Below are 17,338 nucleotides of genomic sequence, written 5' to 3'. Positions count from 1 at the left end.
GCTAGTTGTGACCCAGAAATACCTTCCCTATCTTTACCCCATTGCATGCACACACAGTACGTCAGAGAACTGACAGTGACAGTTAAAAATACTGAGCGCTGTCCTCACCCCAACTGTGCTTTGACGAGCAGCTCAAATGCCAACACCAGCCTCCCAGCAGGCCTGTCTCCATCAGCAAACAAGGCTCTGGAGGATCTTAGTTAGAGCTGAGCATCACCCACATAGAAAGGCACCCCACTGACAAGTCCTGTGTAGAGACAATTACGCATCACAGAGTTAAGAGTCCACTGTGGCATCACTAATGGGCAGAGACATCATGGGGCTCTATGGTCAACAACATCCCTGACTATCTCTGAAGCTGAGCTGCCTTGATTCCTTGCACAGACACAGGCCTGCCTGCCTGCCTGCCTGTCTGCCAGTCTGTCTGTCAGTTTGCATAGAAGACCAACTGAAACTATCAGAGGACTCATGGGAGGATGCTGTGGATATATTCAGCAATTACAGTGCTGAGTGGGAAGAAGAGAAGTCGCTGATATAAGTTCTATACTAATAAAATGAAGTGCTTCGTAACACTAAAACTAGTCGCAAATGAGCTATCACCACCTTAAAGGAGACGAAACAAACTTTGCTGGAGTATTTAAACATATGGATGTGAGGGTATTGGGACAGATTTAAGGTGTACTGAAACATTCATCCTGAGGTGTTCTGAAACATGACATGGTGTTTTGTAACACCAAATAATCAAAAAATGTGCAGCACCTTGTCAGAGACTGGGAGCACGAACACTGAGAAGGTTGAAAACACTGGTGTTTTGAGTTCTGTTTAGTGCAGAATTAGATCCCTTCTCTTTTGGTGCCGTTTCCTCTCTCTAAAGCTTCTAAACACTATTGTGGTGCTACACATCCTGTCTAGTACAGAATTAGATCCTGTCTTCTGGAGTTTCCAAATACAGTAAATGGGAGTCCCTTTTCTTAGTGTATATTCCCTGATCTTATATGGTGTATTTACACTCATCAGTAATTCCAAAAGGTCAAACATTTTCATTATTATCCTCAAAGGACACGAGAAAATGTATTAATTTGTTTTCACAAAACTAATTTTGTCCAGAATAATAACTGAGTACAAAATTACTTTTTCAAGATTAGAATTTTGAAGCTTCAAATGCTTTACATTTCATTGGCAAATTATCAAATGAAAACCATTAACAAGTCTAAAATGTTTTATTGATAAAGTAAGACAGTTCAAAGATCTGTGTTGTATTTATCATATTAACATTCTTAAAAAAATACAGGCAATGACTGCTAGAAGTAACACTTATACAAAACTTCAGCCCAGGGCTCAATACGATCGCTCAATACAATCCATCAAATCAAATTGTATTGGTCACATACACGTGTTGAGCAGATGTTATTGCAGGTGTAGTGAAATGCTTGTGTTTCTAGCTCTGACAGTGCAGTAATATCTAACAAGTCATATCTAACACCTTCACAACATATACCCAATACACACAAATCTAAGTAAAGGAATGGAATTAAGAATATATAAATATATGGATGAGCAATGTCAGAGCGGCACAGACTAAGATACAGTTGAATAGAATACAGTATATACACATGAGATGAGTAATGCAAAATATGTAAACATTATTAAAGTGACTAGTGCTCAATTTATTAAAGTGGCCAGTGACACTTTATGCTAATGTTTGACCTGAGTCTTTATATTCACATGATGTTACATGCATGGAAAGTTTTTCAGATGGATTGAATTACAGTACAGTTGAGTTAGATGATATGATTGACAGTTCAGTTGGCATTAGTCTGTGATTCTTGTATGTATGTTTTTCTGCAGGGAGACATAAATGACTAACAATAACAATAATGATAGCACATAAATACATAATTAGGTTCTCAATATTGTAATATTAATAAATTGCAATATGAATTTACAATTATGAAACATATCAATAGCAATATGCAAAATGCATACATGCTTAAGCTATGCAAATATAGCAACAAGATAACAATATGAATTGTCAAAAGTAGGATGCAATAACATGGTGTGGTATGGTAGGCCAATGCTAGAGCAGGCTAAATTGGCAGTGGTTATTTACCAACATACATCAAACAATAGATACAGCTCAAAGTTAGTAGGCAAACAAGCCAGCAGTATTAACTAAAAAGCAGGCCTTAATTTAAAACAAGTGCACAAAAGGTGCAAGCAACGACATGGCAATTAACAACTACATGTAGCATCATGAAAACTGATCAACAAATTAAAATGGCTGTTTGACTTGGATTATTAGCATTAGTGGCTGAAATGCTACCCCAATCAAATATTCTTATTGAGTGAATTCCTTTACCGGTTCCTTTCTCAATTTGATAACATTGTACTCACATTTTCATTGACACATACTTGGATTGTTTTGGACAGTTTTATCTGAGCGTCAAAGATGTTCTATTATATTGACAAGACGGTCGTGTTACTACTAACAATGGAAAAACATGTCCTCGAAGATGGAAGGCAGGCGGGAGGAGGCAAGATCAGGTGGGACCATTCTAGTCAATGAGAGGGCAGATATGTGTATCCACAACAGGCAATTGAGATAGAGGACTCATCTTTATATCTGTGCCATTATCTCCCTTTTTAAGTAGTCAATTCATTGGCTGATTGCTCCCAGCTCATAGGAATCCCCACCCAGTTGACTACTTTGTCATTCAGGGCTTCCACCATTTTAATGTCATTCAGGGTTATGGGTTAAAGCAATGATTTGATTTGGATCTCTTTTAGTCCCCATTTGGACTAATCTTCCAAGAGTCCTTAAATATTAAAATACAATTTATATACGAACACATTTTCACATATAATATTACAAACATACATAATATACTAACGTAATAAACCAATAAATAATCAATCTAAAAAATATGAATTCTTCATCTACTGTAATCCCACAACATTTCTGTGTATTATATTTAAATTGTTTTAAAATAATGTTTAAATTTATATATTGAAAGGTTTCTGGTTTGCTCAGTTAATTTATTCCATTTCTTTATTGCTCTAAATCGAAATGTTCTTTTGCCTATTTCTCTTTTCTGTCTGGATAACGCATAGATGGTGGACAATCTATTCCTAGTATTTACGGAATGTCTGTCTCTTACCAACTGATTACCGTTGTGAATTGTACTTGGCCGTTTTAAATTATGTATATTATGAAATAAAATAAGCATGTTTTTTTCTATTATCTTGTCGATTGATGACCAACCAAGAACATTGCGTATGACTGCAACAGAAAAACCATATCTCCACCGTAAAACAATCCTTGCTGCTTTGTTCTGTGCAATCTGCAGCCTCCTAACTTCACTTGATGATGCATTTCCCCAGACCACAGAACAGTAGTTCACTTGACTCTCAATTAAAGCTTGTGTTATTTGCTTAAGAATTTTTCCTGGTAAATATTTAGCTATCCTTCTGATTATGCATGCTGTTTTAATTTTTTTACATAGATTAGTTATTTGAGATGACCATGATAAGCCTCCTAATAGTTTGGTTTCTGCCACTTCTTCAATTTGTACTCCTCCCATACTTAATTGTATCCCATGCTGTTTTGGCCTTTTCCTAGTGGAACAGACCAACATAACTTTGGTTTTCTTGGTGTTTAAAATAAGTTTATTCTGGCAAACCCACTCCCTAATATTCTCCAAATCTCCTTGTAAAGCTTGCTGTACCTGTTGAACCGATTGTCCTGCTGCATAAATTGTAGTATCATCTGCAAATATAGTAGCTTGAGTTTCAGCTAGGGCATAGGAAAGGTCGTTGGTATATATTAAATAAAGAAGTGGCCCAAGGCAGCTGCCCTGCGGTATTCCACAGTTTAAAGCATGAGGGGAAGAAAATGAACCATTGATATAGGTGGACTGTTTCCTGTCAGTTAGATATGACTGTACCCAATTCAATGCTAACTCCTTAAAACCATAATGCATTAATTTTGTAAAAATTATCTCATGATCCACTAAATCAAATGCTGCACTGAAATCTAAAAATAGTACCCCCACAAACTTGCCATTATCCATAGCATTGAGCCACTGGTCAGTCATGTCAACCAATGCAGTGGTAGTGGAATGATTTTTGCGATAAGCATGCTGATTGGCTGTAATCAGATCATTATTTTCCATGTACTCCCATATTTGTCTACTCACAATACCCTCCAATATCTTACTGAGTGTAGGGAGTAGACTAATTGGTCGACTATTGGCAGGAGTAGCGGGTTCTTTGCAGTCTTTTGGAATAGGACAAAGTTTAGCATGCTTCCATACATTTGCAAACATCCCCTTTTCCAGTGACCAATTAAATATGTATCTCAGTGGAACTGCAATCTGGGGAGCAGCACAGCGAAGCAAAAAATTGTCCATAAGATCATAACCTGTAGATTTCCCATCAGGTAATGACTTCAAAAGGTTTAACACCTCCTCCACTGACACCGTTTGCAGACTAAAAGAGCAGATCTTGTTGCTCATAATATGATCATCAATCCATTGGACAATAGCTTGTTTGGAAGAATGTATGTTTACATTGTTGCTCAGTAAATTAATTTTCTTTGTGAAAAAATCTGCAAAATGATTGGCAATATCAACTGGTTTTGTTATTATTCTCCCATCAACCTCCACACTATAGATGGGCATGATGAGATAGATGTACCAAGTAAACCCTTAACTGTATTCCATACCTTTTTAGAATCATTTTTACAATCAATAAAAGCATTGTTGAAAAATAACTTTTTTTTCCTTCGATTCAATTTAACTGCATAATTACGCAATGTTCTATAATTCTGTTCATCAATTTCTGATTTTGATTTGGCTGCTAAGACTTTTAACATATTTCTTTGAGAAAAAGCCTCACCCAGTTCATCATCAATCCATGGAGATGGACGAGCACCAACTGTACTCTTTCTTATAGGGGCATGATGGTCCATAACCTCAGTGAGCAAATCAATAAAACATTCTGTAGCGTGATTTAAATCATCCTCTAGATAAATCAGCTCCCAGGGTACAGCAGCCAAATAATTTAGAAATAGCTCATAATTAAATGTTTTAAAATTTCTCTTGACCACAATCCTAGGGGGTTTCTTTGGAACCTTGGTGTTCATGGTTATGGTCACAATATTATGGTCTGTCCAGCCCACTGGCATTGATCTGGCTTTTAAGCATTGCGATGGTATATTACAGAAAATCAGATCAATGCATGTCTGAACGATGACCCAACTTAATTGATGATCTAGTAGTATCATTAACCATTTGTTTCAAACCACAGTTCTCCGCATATCTCAGCAATTTTGTTCTATTCATATTATTGTGATCCTTCCAATTTATATTAAAATCACCCAAGATTAATACATCTCTGTTGCTATCTGTGGCCTGGTCAAGCCCAGTGCATAAGTCATCCAAATAGGACACCTTAGAGCTAGGAGGTCTATACACACATCCCACCAATATAGCTGCCTGGTGAGGCAGATGTACCTGAGCCCATAGTGCCTCTACTTGACATACCTTTTAAGAGGAGGAATGACCTTAATGTATCTGATTCTGAATATACAGTGCTACACCCCCACCATTCCTATTCCTGTCTCTTCTAAGTAGATTATATCCATGAATGTTAATTTGCCCATCATTTACAGATGCATCTAAATGCGTTTCGGTCGTCAAGGCCAAAATATGAATATTATTTATCTTGACCAAGTTAAAAACCTCATGTATTTTGTTAGGAAGGCTATATACATCAACCTGAGCTATATGCAACCCTTTCCTTGTCAAGTGAAGATCAATAGAGAATGTATTCGTTATAGTTGAAGTTGTCATGATACACTACAACATACAAACTCAAATTTGAACATTAAATTAAAATAGCCAGGGAGTTACTCTAGAGACCCGATACAATTGCCCGTTGATATAAAGTTTATCCATCACCATGGAGACTCGTTGATTCAGGCAACGTTTTTCCTTCATGGTGGGATATAGTTTTTTTCTCCTTTCATTGATCTCGGTGGGGAAGTGATCATTCATTCCAAAATCAGTGTTTCTGAGTTCTCTGCCCATGTTCTTCGTCATTTCCTTTTGCTTAATTTTGTCAAAACATGCAATAATAGCCCGTGGCCTATTTCCAGAGGTCTTACCTATTCTATGGACTCTGGAGAAAGTGACATCACGCACAACATCAGTGGGCAGTTTTAGTTGAGTTGACATAAAATCTCGGACTGTGTCCTCACAGCCTCTACTGTTGTCATTCTCCGGTATCCCTGAAAATATGAGATTGTCCCGCATTGATCGGCACTGTACATCAAGCAAGGTTTCTTTAAGTTGTTTGTTCTCCCTTTGTACCACCTCCACCTTGCTATGAATAGAGTCTACAGTACCTTTCAGCTCCGTGTTCTCTTTCCTTAGATCATCAATCTGACGTTGGCTAAATTCTAGACTAGCACATAATGCATTAATGTCCTCTCGTAATATATCCAAGATATCAAGTTTGGCAAGACTTTCATTGATGGGTTTTAACAAGTCAACATCCATATCAGTTAACCTCTCCTCACTCGCCCTCTTACTAGGGGATGGTTTGGTTCCATCGTTGATACCAATTGTCCAACCTGATTTTGGTTTGGTTGTCCTTAATGCTTGAGTCCTCCGAAGCTAGAGATGTTTCTAAGAGTTCGTAAGTATCTCTCGTCAATGAATCGTTCAAGCTCTTCAATGGATTCTGAATCATCCAGCGTGTTTACAGACAGAGTTTAACAAACAAACAAATTGTTCAGCTGCGTGAGTTACTGGAGTAGATCGTTACCACCGAGATGACGTCATATGGACCAAGTCTCTTCTAAGCTCTGTTAGCAACAACCAACATGACATAGCCATCAGCCTCCTCTCTCAGCAATCATCTGGTGTCTGCTCCAGATCAGGTTGATGAGTCCTCTATGACAACTAGCACAATTCCGATATAAAGTTGTTTTGGGGTAAGTTGACGAAATGCTACGTGCGTCCTCTTATATCAGTGCATTTGTAACAACCTAACTATTACAAAACTTATATTCGATCAAATAAGCTTCACGTAGCAACTTAGCAATTCCCCCCAAAAATGGACCAAAACTCTCTCTCATTGACCTCCATACAAACATTCCTCACTTTGTGGGCTTATTTTCGTGGACAGATTTTGGGCAGAGTAAAACGTCTCGCTTCACCTCTTCCTGTGAGCATTTGGTGTGCTCTCACCTGTCTGAGTTCATGAAGGACCCGAATACAGGGGAGGCATCCACAAACTTGCCTGTTTTTTTACTCATCCGTTGTCACAGATTTCTTCGTCGTCTGACGATATAGCGAAATCGCTGTCGGAGAAAGTGGACCAATACGCAGCGGGTTGCGTGTTCAACGTCATAATTTATTAAATGAATGAGAACACGTGAAAACAAGAACAACGAATGACAGTTTCGCAGGCTATACCTAGCAGTGCAAAATACAACTACCCACAAAACACAAAGACAAACACACCCTATTATATAGGACTCCCAATCAAAGGCAACTCAACACACCTGCCTTCAATTGGGAGTCCAACCCCAATTAACTATACATCGAAAACAAACCTAGAACCTATACCAACAACTAACACCCCACTACACCACACACAAAACCCCAAAATACAAAACAAATATACCTCTGCCACGTCCTGACCAAAATATAATACAAATAATACCAAAATATTGGTCAGGGTGTGACATTACCCCCCCCTAAAGGTGCATACACCGAATGCACCAACATAAAGAAAACCCAATACAAAAATAAACCCCCTAAACTAAAGGGAGGGAAGGGAGGGTGGCTGCCGTCAACGACGGCACTGTGCTACACCCCCCCTCCCCAACCCACCTATATTGGAGGTGGCTCCGTTTCTGGCCTACTGCCCTCCAGACTGTAGACAGACTTGCTTGGCTTTGGACAGTAGGCAGACTCCTTCGGTTCCAGGTCGGAGGCCGACTCCTTCGGTCCCGGTCTGTAGGCAGACTCATTATAGTCACAGTTACTTATTTCTAATTTGGGATCGTAGCCAGACTCACCGGTTCTGGGTCACAGGCAGATTCCCTCAGTCCTGGGTCGCAGGCCGACCCCCTTGGTTCCGGGTTGCATGTAGACCCCTTCGGTTCTGGGTCACAAACAGACCCCTCCGGGCAGACGGGCCGCTCTGGCTGATCCGTGCAGACGGGCCGCTCTGGCTGATCCGGGCAGGCGGGCGGGCGGCTCTGGCTGATCCGGGCAGACGGGCGGGCGGCTCTGGCTGATCCGGGCAGACGGGCGGGCGGCTCTGGCTGATCCGGGCAGACGGGCGGGCGGCTCTGGCTGATCCGGGCGGGCGGCTCTGGCGGCTCCTGACTGGCGGGCGGCTCTGGCGGCTCCTGACTGGCGAGGCTGGGCTGACGCACTAGATGCCTGATGCGTGGGGCTGGTACTGGATGTGCCAGTCTGGGCACACGTACCTTAGGGCTAGTGCGGGGAGCGGGAACAGGCTGAACAGGACTAGGCTGACTATTTGGAAGCTTGGTCCGGGTTGCTGGTACTGGTCGTGCTAGACTGGGAGTACTCACTTCCGGGATACTCCGAGAGGCAGGAACCGGAAAGACTGGGCCATGGAGGCGCACAGGTGGCCGTGATCACACCGCCTGCACAACCCGTCCTGGCTGGATGGAACTAGTAGCCCGTCACAAGCGGGGTGCTGGTACAGGGCGGACTGGGCTGTGTGTGCGTATGAGCGCGATAGTGCGCACCTCGGCGAAACACGGCGCTCTCCACCTTCTTCGCCCCTTCCTGCACTCACGGGTAGCTGGCTTATGGCTCTTCCTACGCCCAGCCAAACTACCCGTGTGCCCCCCCCCAAAAAAATTATTGGGGGTGCCTCTCCGGCTTCCCAGCCAGACGTGTCCCAACGTAGCATTCCCGTTCCACCCCAGCCTTCTTCCACGGCCCTCTCCGGCCAGTATCTCTTCCCAAGTCCACTTTTCAGAATAATCCATATATTCCGCGTCCCGCTCTTTACTCCGCTGCTTGGTCCTGTTGTGGTGGGTAGTTCTGTCACAGATTTCTTCGTCGTCTGACGATATAGCGAAATCGCTGTCGGAGAAAGTGGACCAATACGCAGCGGGTTGCGTGTTCAACGTCATAATTTATTAAATGAATGAGAACACGTGAAAATAAGAAAACAAGAACAACGAATGACAGTTTCGCAGGCTATACCTAGCAGTGCAAAATACAACTACCCACAAAACACAAAGACAAACACACCCTATTATATAGGACTCCCAATCAAAGGCAACTCAACACACCTGCCTTCAATTGGGAGTCCAACCCCAATTAACTATACATCGAAAACAAACCTAGAACCTATACCAACAACTAACACCCCACTACACCACACACAAAACCCCAAAATACAAAACAAATATACCTCTGCCACGTCCTGACCAAAATATAATACAAATAATACCAAAATATTGGTCAGGGTGTGACATTACCCCCCCCTAAAGGTGCATACACCGAATGCACCAACATAAAGAAAACCCAATACAAAAATAAACCCCCTAAACTAAAGGGAGGGAAGGGAGGGTGGCTGCCGTCAACGACGGCACTGTGCTACACCCCCCCTCCCCAACCCACCTATATTGGAGGTGGCTCCGTTTCTGGCCTACTGCCCTCCAGACTGTAGACAGACTTGCTTGGCTTTGGACAGTAGGCAGACTCCTTCGGTTCCAGGTCGGAGGCCGACTCCTTCGGTCCCGGTCTGTAGGCAGACTCATTATAGTCACAGTTACTTATTTCTAATTTGGGATCGTAGCCAGACTCACCGGTTCTGGGTCACAGGCAGATTCCCTCAGTCCTGGGTCGCAGGCCGACCCCCTTGGTTCCGGGTTGCATGTAGACCCCTTCGGTTCTGGGTCACAAACAGACCCCTCCGGGCAGACGGGCCGCTCTGGCTGATCCGTGCAGACGGGCCGCTCTGGCTGATCCGGGCAGGCGGGCGGGCGGCTCTGGCTGATCCGGGCAGACGGGCGGGCGGCTCTGGCTGATCCGGGCAGACGGGCGGGCGGCTTTGGCTGATCCGGGCAGACGGGCGGGCGGCTCTGGCTGATCCGGGCAGACGGGCGGGCGGCTCTGGCTGATCCGGGCGGGCGGCTCTGGCGGCTCCTGACTGGCGGGCGGCTCTGGCGGCTCCTGACTGGCGAGGCTGGGCTGACGCACTAGATGCCTGATGCGTGGGGCTGGTACTGGATGTGCCAGTCTGGGCACACGTACCTTAGGGCTAGTGCGGGGAGCGGGAACAGGCTGAACAGGACTAGGCTGACTATTTGGAAGCTTGGTCCGGGTTGCTGGTACTGGTCGTGCTAGACTGGGAGTACTCACTTCCGGGATACTCCGAGAGGCAGGAACCGGAAAGACTGGGCCATGGAGGCGCACAGGTGGCCGTGATCACACCGCCTGCACAACCCGTCCTGGCTGGATGGAACTAGTAGCCCGTCACAAGCGGGGTGCTGGTACAGGGCGGACTGGGCTGTGTGTGCGTATGAGCGCGATAGTGCGCACCTCGGCGAAACACGGCGCTCTCCACCTTCTTCGCCCCTTCCTGCACTCACGGGTAGCTGGCTTATGGCTCTTCCTACGCCCAGCCAAACTACCCGTGTGCCCCCCCCAAAAAAAATTATTGGGGGTGCCTCTCCGGCTTCCCAGCCAGACGTGTCCCAACGTAGCATTCCCGTTCCACCCCAGCCTTCTTCCACGGGCCCTCTCCGGCCAGTATCTCTTCCCAAGTCCACTTTTCAGAATAATCCATATATTCCGCGTCCCGCTCTTTACTCCGCTGCTTGGTCCTGTTGTGGTGGGTAGTTCTGTCACAGATTTCTTCGTAGTCTGACGATATAGCGAAATCGCTGTCGGAGAAAGTGGACCAATACGCAGCGGGTTGCGTGTTCAACATCATCATTTATTAAATGAATGAGAACACGTGAAAATAAGAAAACAAGAACAACGAATGACAGTTTCGCAGGCTATACCTAGCAGTGCAAAATACAACTACCCACAAAACACAAAGACAAACACACCCTATTATATAGGACTCCCAATCAAAGGCAACTCAACACACCTGCCTTCAATTGGGAGTCCAACCCCAATTAACTATACATAGAAAACAAACCTAGAACCTATACCAACAACTAACACCCCACTACACCACACACAAAACCCCAAAATACAAAACAAATGTACCTCTTCCACGTCCTGACCAAAATATAATACAAATAATACCTAAATATTGGTCAGGACGTGACATCCGTAGAGTATGCTAGAGGGCACAACTGCAACGAATACCCTCTCTTCACCTCCATCCCTCAGACTGGGGGAATTCTGACAACCCAGTATCACAGATTATTTTGAAATAGACACAAATAGCTAATTGGAAATTTGTGACAGGTACACAAAGAAAAAACATATTTTGTGTGCAGTACACAATTGTATATACAGTTTGCTGAATAAGCTTTTGTATACAGTGCATTTCAATCACAGATAGTAGGTTACTTCAGATAGGAGGGAGGTTGGTCGAGTGCATAACGTGAATGTCTAGCAACCCAAAGGTTGGGGTGTTCGAATCTGATCATGGGCAGCTTTAGCAACTTTGCAACTACTTTTTTTAAAATCTACTTTGCAACTACTTAGTGTGTTAGCTAACCCTTTCCCTAACCTTAACCATTTAACCAAACTTTAACCTAACTCCTAACCCTAACCTTAACCCTTTAACTACTTAGCTACTGTAGCATGTTACCTAACTTTAACCACTAACCCTAATCCCTAAACCTAACTTTCACCCCTAACCCAAATCTTAACCCTTAGCCTAGCTAACATTAGCCACCTAGCTAGCTTAGCTAATGTTAGCCACAACTAATTGGAATTTGTATAATGTACACAAATACGTTATGAAGAAAGAAAATCTTGTAATACACAATGGACTTTTTTGTGTGCCTGTCATGAATTTGAAATAAATAATTTGTCTTTTTCACAATAAGCTGTGATAGTGTGTTGAATTCTGAACAGCATGGCAGCACAATGGTTGAAGTTTACATTTTTCCTTTAATCTAAACATTTGTATTCTGATATGGGGGACCAAGTTCCTCATACGGTATGTGGTTGTGGGTAAAATTTCAAATACATTTGCCATCTTACTGCCCCAGCATTCAGGGGTTACATTTCTTGCCTCGTCCAACTTTCACTCCATAATAAAGGTGGAATTTCACAAAAATATATTCTCTCTAGGCCCTATTCAGACTTGAGATAAGGTGACTTAACATGACTTGAGTCCATGTTAAGTCTACTCATCTCAAGTCTGGAACGGGCTACAGTGCTCAGTGTAACAAGGGTGGTTTAGCACACCAGTTTAGTCTTGAAGACTGGCTGAGTGCACTAAGGCAGTGTTGACAGGTGGGAGACCCAGTTTCACATCCACCTTCTTACATGAATGCCATTGATGAAGGCCCACTATACACACGTGACCTCTGCTATAACTTACATAGCCCTAAACATTTTTATTGTAACATTATTTATAATCTCACAATGGGCCTGGCAACTGTAGCCTATAATTAGTGCCAAAGTCTACCCTAGAAAAATTATTAAATTCCCAATCTCTTCTTTTAAAATATTGAATGAAAATCCTCAATCAATATTTATGCTATAAACCATTTACAATTTAAAACCATTTGATTGTATGGGAGACAGTCTGCCAAAACATAATCTTAATGTTTTAATGTTGCCTTTTAAATGCGCTGAAACGCCAAAAGGGTTTTCCCAACACTCACTTAAAAACACAATTATTCAGATTAAAGAACCAATTTGGGTGTTTCAGAGTACTTCCAGTCTATTTTAAAAAACATTCAGTGTATCATAACATTTACATTAGGTTTACATTAAAACAGCAGATCTCACCATAGGTGCACTACCTTTTATGGTTTTACTACACAATGATGGTGTTGTGAGTCTTTCTATTTTTACAGTGTACACTCCCAAAACAAGAAAACAGACAGACCAGTGAAGAGATTGTAATACAAGGGTGGGGTGGAAAGGTTATGATTATAATTGCCCAAATGAGGTAGCCTTGTAATTACAAGACTGTGCAGTGAACATTCATGTAAGCTTGTGAGATCGGGAGGCTTGCGAGGCTAGAAATGAGTCTGAGAACAGATGAATCCATTGCTCTGTTGACTTACTGGGATACTTCAAAACAGAATCAATATACAGTAATCCCTTTCATGAGTAAGTACATGTTTGCTCTCAGGGTTTGATACCCAGTTCAATCACAAATAGATATTTTATGTGTAAGTGGCCCTCATGCTAATATCCTTGCTTCAGTGCTAAACAAACGGTCCTTCCCTAGACAATGAGCTCTATCCTGTAGGGAAAGTCATAATAACAGCCTGTCAGCCAGTCATGGATAATTAAGTGTTGATTTCACCTTGCCTGGTGGGACCCCAGGGACTGAGGATACCATCACCGTCTGACTAAAACGAATAATATCCCTCATCACACTGACTGCTGCATTTCAACCAGCCACTGTTTACCATGAATAAAGCTAAAATAAACACAATCGCCCATGCAGACACATAAACACTGAGCCAATGCTGCTTTCTTATCTGACAGCTATGAACGCCCACTAGCCAAACAAGTTTCCTCAGCACAGCAATAAGGTCCAGGCTAACGATGCAGACAGTCAATATGGAAGAGGGGCAGCTTCTACACTAAATGTACCAGAAAGAGAGAAGGATGACATTAAACAAGTTTTTAAAAAGCTGAAATAAATTTCAAAAAACATTACCAACACTGAAAGTTCACTAAAATTGAACTTTTTTTGTAATACTCTTCTGTGGCTGTAAAAGAGCTGGATCTGGTCTGTTCTCCTGCAGCTCTGAAGCCTGTGTATGAGGGTCTGATGAGAGTTCCTTGTGAATTATCCTAAAACTAAAATAGCATCAGAGGGCCGAAGGAAGTCATATGCAATATTTACACTTCACAATGTTACACTGTTAACTTCAAATGAATGTTACAATAACAGCACTGGCATACCACACACCCCAGCATCCCCCGCAAGACAGGGGGGGCCCATAGGCTTTGGGGTTAAAAAATAAATAAAAATAGATACAGTACCAGTCAAAAGTTTGAACACACCTTTCATATATGAGATTCTTCAATGTAGCCACCCTTTGCCTTGATGACAGCTTTGCACACACTTGGCATTCTCTTAACCAGCTTCATGATTTAGTTACCTGGAATGCATTTCAATTAACAGGTGTGCGATGTTAAAAGGCAATTTGTGGAATTTCTTTCCTTCTTAATGCATTTGAGCCAATCAGTTGTGTTGTGACAAGGAAGGGGTGGTATACAGAAGTTACCCCTATTTGGTAAAAGACCAAGTCCATATTATGGCAAGAACAGCTCAAGTAAGCAAAGAGAATTGACAGTCCATCATTACTTTAAGAGATGAAAGTCAGTCAATACGGAAAATTTCAAGAACTTGGAAGTTTCTTGAAGTGCAGTCGCAAAAACCATGAAGCGCTATGATGAAACTGGGTCTCATGAGGCCTGCCATAGGAAAGGAAAACCCAGAGTTACCTCTGCTGCAGAGGATAAGTTCATTAGAGTTAACTGCACTTCAGATTGCAGCCCAAATAAATGCTTCACAGAATTCAAGTAACAGACATCTCAACATCCACTGTTCAGAGGAGACTGTGTGAATCAGGCCTTCATGGTTGAATTGCTGCAAAGAAACCACTACTAAAGGACACCAATAAGAAGAGGAGACTTGCTTGGGCAAGAAACACGAGCAATGGACATTAGACTGGTGGAAATCTGTCCTTTGGTCTGATGAGTCCAAATGTGAGATTTTTGTTTCCAACCGCCGTGTCTTTGTGAGACGCAGAGTGGTTCCCACCGTGAAGCATGGAGGAGGTGTGATGGTGTGAGGGTGCTTTGCTGGTAACACTGTCAGTAATTTATTTAGAATTCAATGCACACTTAACCAGCATGGCTACCGCTGCATTCTGCTGCGATACGCCATCCCATCTGTTTTGCGCTTAGTGGGACTCATTTGTTTTTCAACAGGACAATGACCCAAAACACACCTCCAGGCTGTGTAAGGGCTATTTGACCAAAAAGGAGAATGATGGTTTTGCATCAGATGACCTGGCCTCCACAATCACCTGACCTCAACCTAATTGAGATGGTTTGGGATGAGTTGGACCACAGAGTATGTGGGAACTCCTTCAAGACTGTTGGAAAAGCATTTCAGGTGAAGCTGGTTGAGAGAATGCCAAGAGTGTGCAAAGCTGTCATCAAGGCAAAGGGTGGCTACTTTGAAGAATCTCAAATATAAAATATATTTTGATTTGTTTAACACTTTTTTGGTTACTGCATGATTCCATATGTGCTATTTCATAGTTTTGATGTCTTCACTATTATTCTACAATGTAGAACATAAAGAAAACCCTTGAATGATTAGGTGTGTCCAAACTTTTGATTGGTACTGTACATTTGGGGTTGGGGGCCCCCTGGAGGTCGCCCCCATAGAATTAGGAATTAGAGTACTAGAATGGCCATGAAACTTCTTATGATGGGATAAAGTTCAGCCATTTTGGTCAGGGAGTTGTTCAACCATGGTTTGCCAGTGCTGTGATAAGATATTGTGTAAAATAATGAATTTGAAGAATTTATCTGCACTGTATGTTTGTTAGCTAGGTAGCCAGCCAGTTTTAGAGGAAGGATTCCATTAGGTTTTCAATTGAACTGCCATTATGACAACATTCCATTAAAACAATGCAGTCAATCCACAGCCAAACACTGGCTAGAATCAGTAGTTGATTGGACGTAGATAAGTACTGATATTGTATCATATAATAACTCTCAGCTTTCCAAGAATACAAAAATGTGTACATTTATGGTCTTTGTTTTACTTTCCTGCATAAATCAAATCCGGATTATGCCTCTACTGCCATTTATTCCAATTAGACTGGGTTGGATTTCTCCCTGACCAATATGGCTGCCATGTTCACCCCATTCTGGAACTTTGAGGGTTCATGACATAGCCCCTCTAGTATTTGAATAAGACTTCTATGGTAGGCCCCCTCCCCGAACAGTCGTAAAAATATAATAACAATTGCTGTAACACTGCAAAATGTTCTCTCAGCATCATGGCAACGTGTAGAATAGCAGGAAAATAGCTAAAGAAATGCTCAATTATCTGCCTCATTGCAAAATGTGTAGAATAGCATGGGATTAGCTATAAAACTGCACGTGTTCCTCTCTGCCCCATGGCAATATGTGTAGAATTGCAGGAAATTAACTTAAAAATGCACAACTCTTTTAGAATCATTGCAAAATATGTAGAATAGCATGAGATTAGCTATAAAAATGGTTCTTTTCCCGATGGCAAAATGTGTAGAATTTTAGGGGGGGGGGGGGGCTAACAGGTGGCTAACGTCCCTCTAACACACAGATACACAAACACTCCACATTGCCACCAGTAAAACATGAACCATTTGGTCAAATCGGAAAGTCCACCTGCATTTGACAAGTCTAAACAGCACAGCCATACCAGAGGCCTCTACCAATCAGCTGAGCATGGAAATTATAAACACTTCCAACTCTGAGCTGGTGGGAATCCTCTCTCTCTCTCACATAGATTTACTCACTATTGCATGCAACAGATTTTAGTTGAAACATTATAAAAAAGAAGAAACCCGCACACTGCTCTTGACTGACAGCTGTCACTATGGTGACTGATCATATCTCACAGAGACTGACAGAAGCCAGTCCTTAAGTTTGTGGAGTACAGATACTTGTGGCAGGAGACAGACGGTGTGAGGCTGGGACACTGGTTAGTACTGTATGTGCTGGAAGAGGGCAGATAAGGAGAGCAGAGTCTTACCTGTACGGAGTTTGAGTACGCCCCTCTCTCCTCCACTGGCGGGAACACCTGCCGTCCTGCTCCCCTGATGAAGCGAAACAGGGCAATTAGAACCCACCGCAGCATAATGCCTGTGTTTCTATTGCTACCTCCTATCTTTCTGTCTCTCTTTCTTTATCTCTATGTTTCGTTTTCTATTTGTCTCTGTCCTTCAGCCACTAATAATATCTCTCTATCAGTCTCTTTGGCTCTCTTCATCTATTACTCTCCTGGTTGTCAGAGTAAGTGGAGACAGTTTCAGTACATAAACAAGCCTACACATTTCTGTGCATGCTCCAGGCTTCTCTCTCAGTCTACCCCTCTCTCTGTCTCTCTCTCA

At 42.5% G+C, this 17,338-nt stretch overlaps 1 protein-coding gene across 1 annotated transcript in view; it reads right to left on the bottom strand.

The window, feature by feature from the left end:
* Window positions 1–17,338, bottom strand: part of LOC115154462 (cGMP-dependent 3',5'-cyclic phosphodiesterase-like) — a 53,848-nt gene extending 36,510 nt beyond the window's left edge. The window contains exon 1 of the mRNA XM_029700715.1: window positions 16,981–17,338. Coding sequence (XP_029556575.1) covers window positions 16,981–17,085 — 105 coding nt within the window. The 5' untranslated portion in view covers window positions 17,086–17,338. The remainder of the gene's footprint in view (window positions 1–16,980) is intronic.

This window comes from Salmo trutta, chromosome 19, assembly GCF_901001165.1.
Source record: "Salmo trutta chromosome 19, fSalTru1.1, whole genome shotgun sequence".
NCBI lineage: Eukaryota > Metazoa > Chordata > Actinopteri > Salmoniformes > Salmonidae > Salmo > Salmo trutta.
This window is presented reverse-complemented; position numbering and strand designations above follow the sequence as displayed.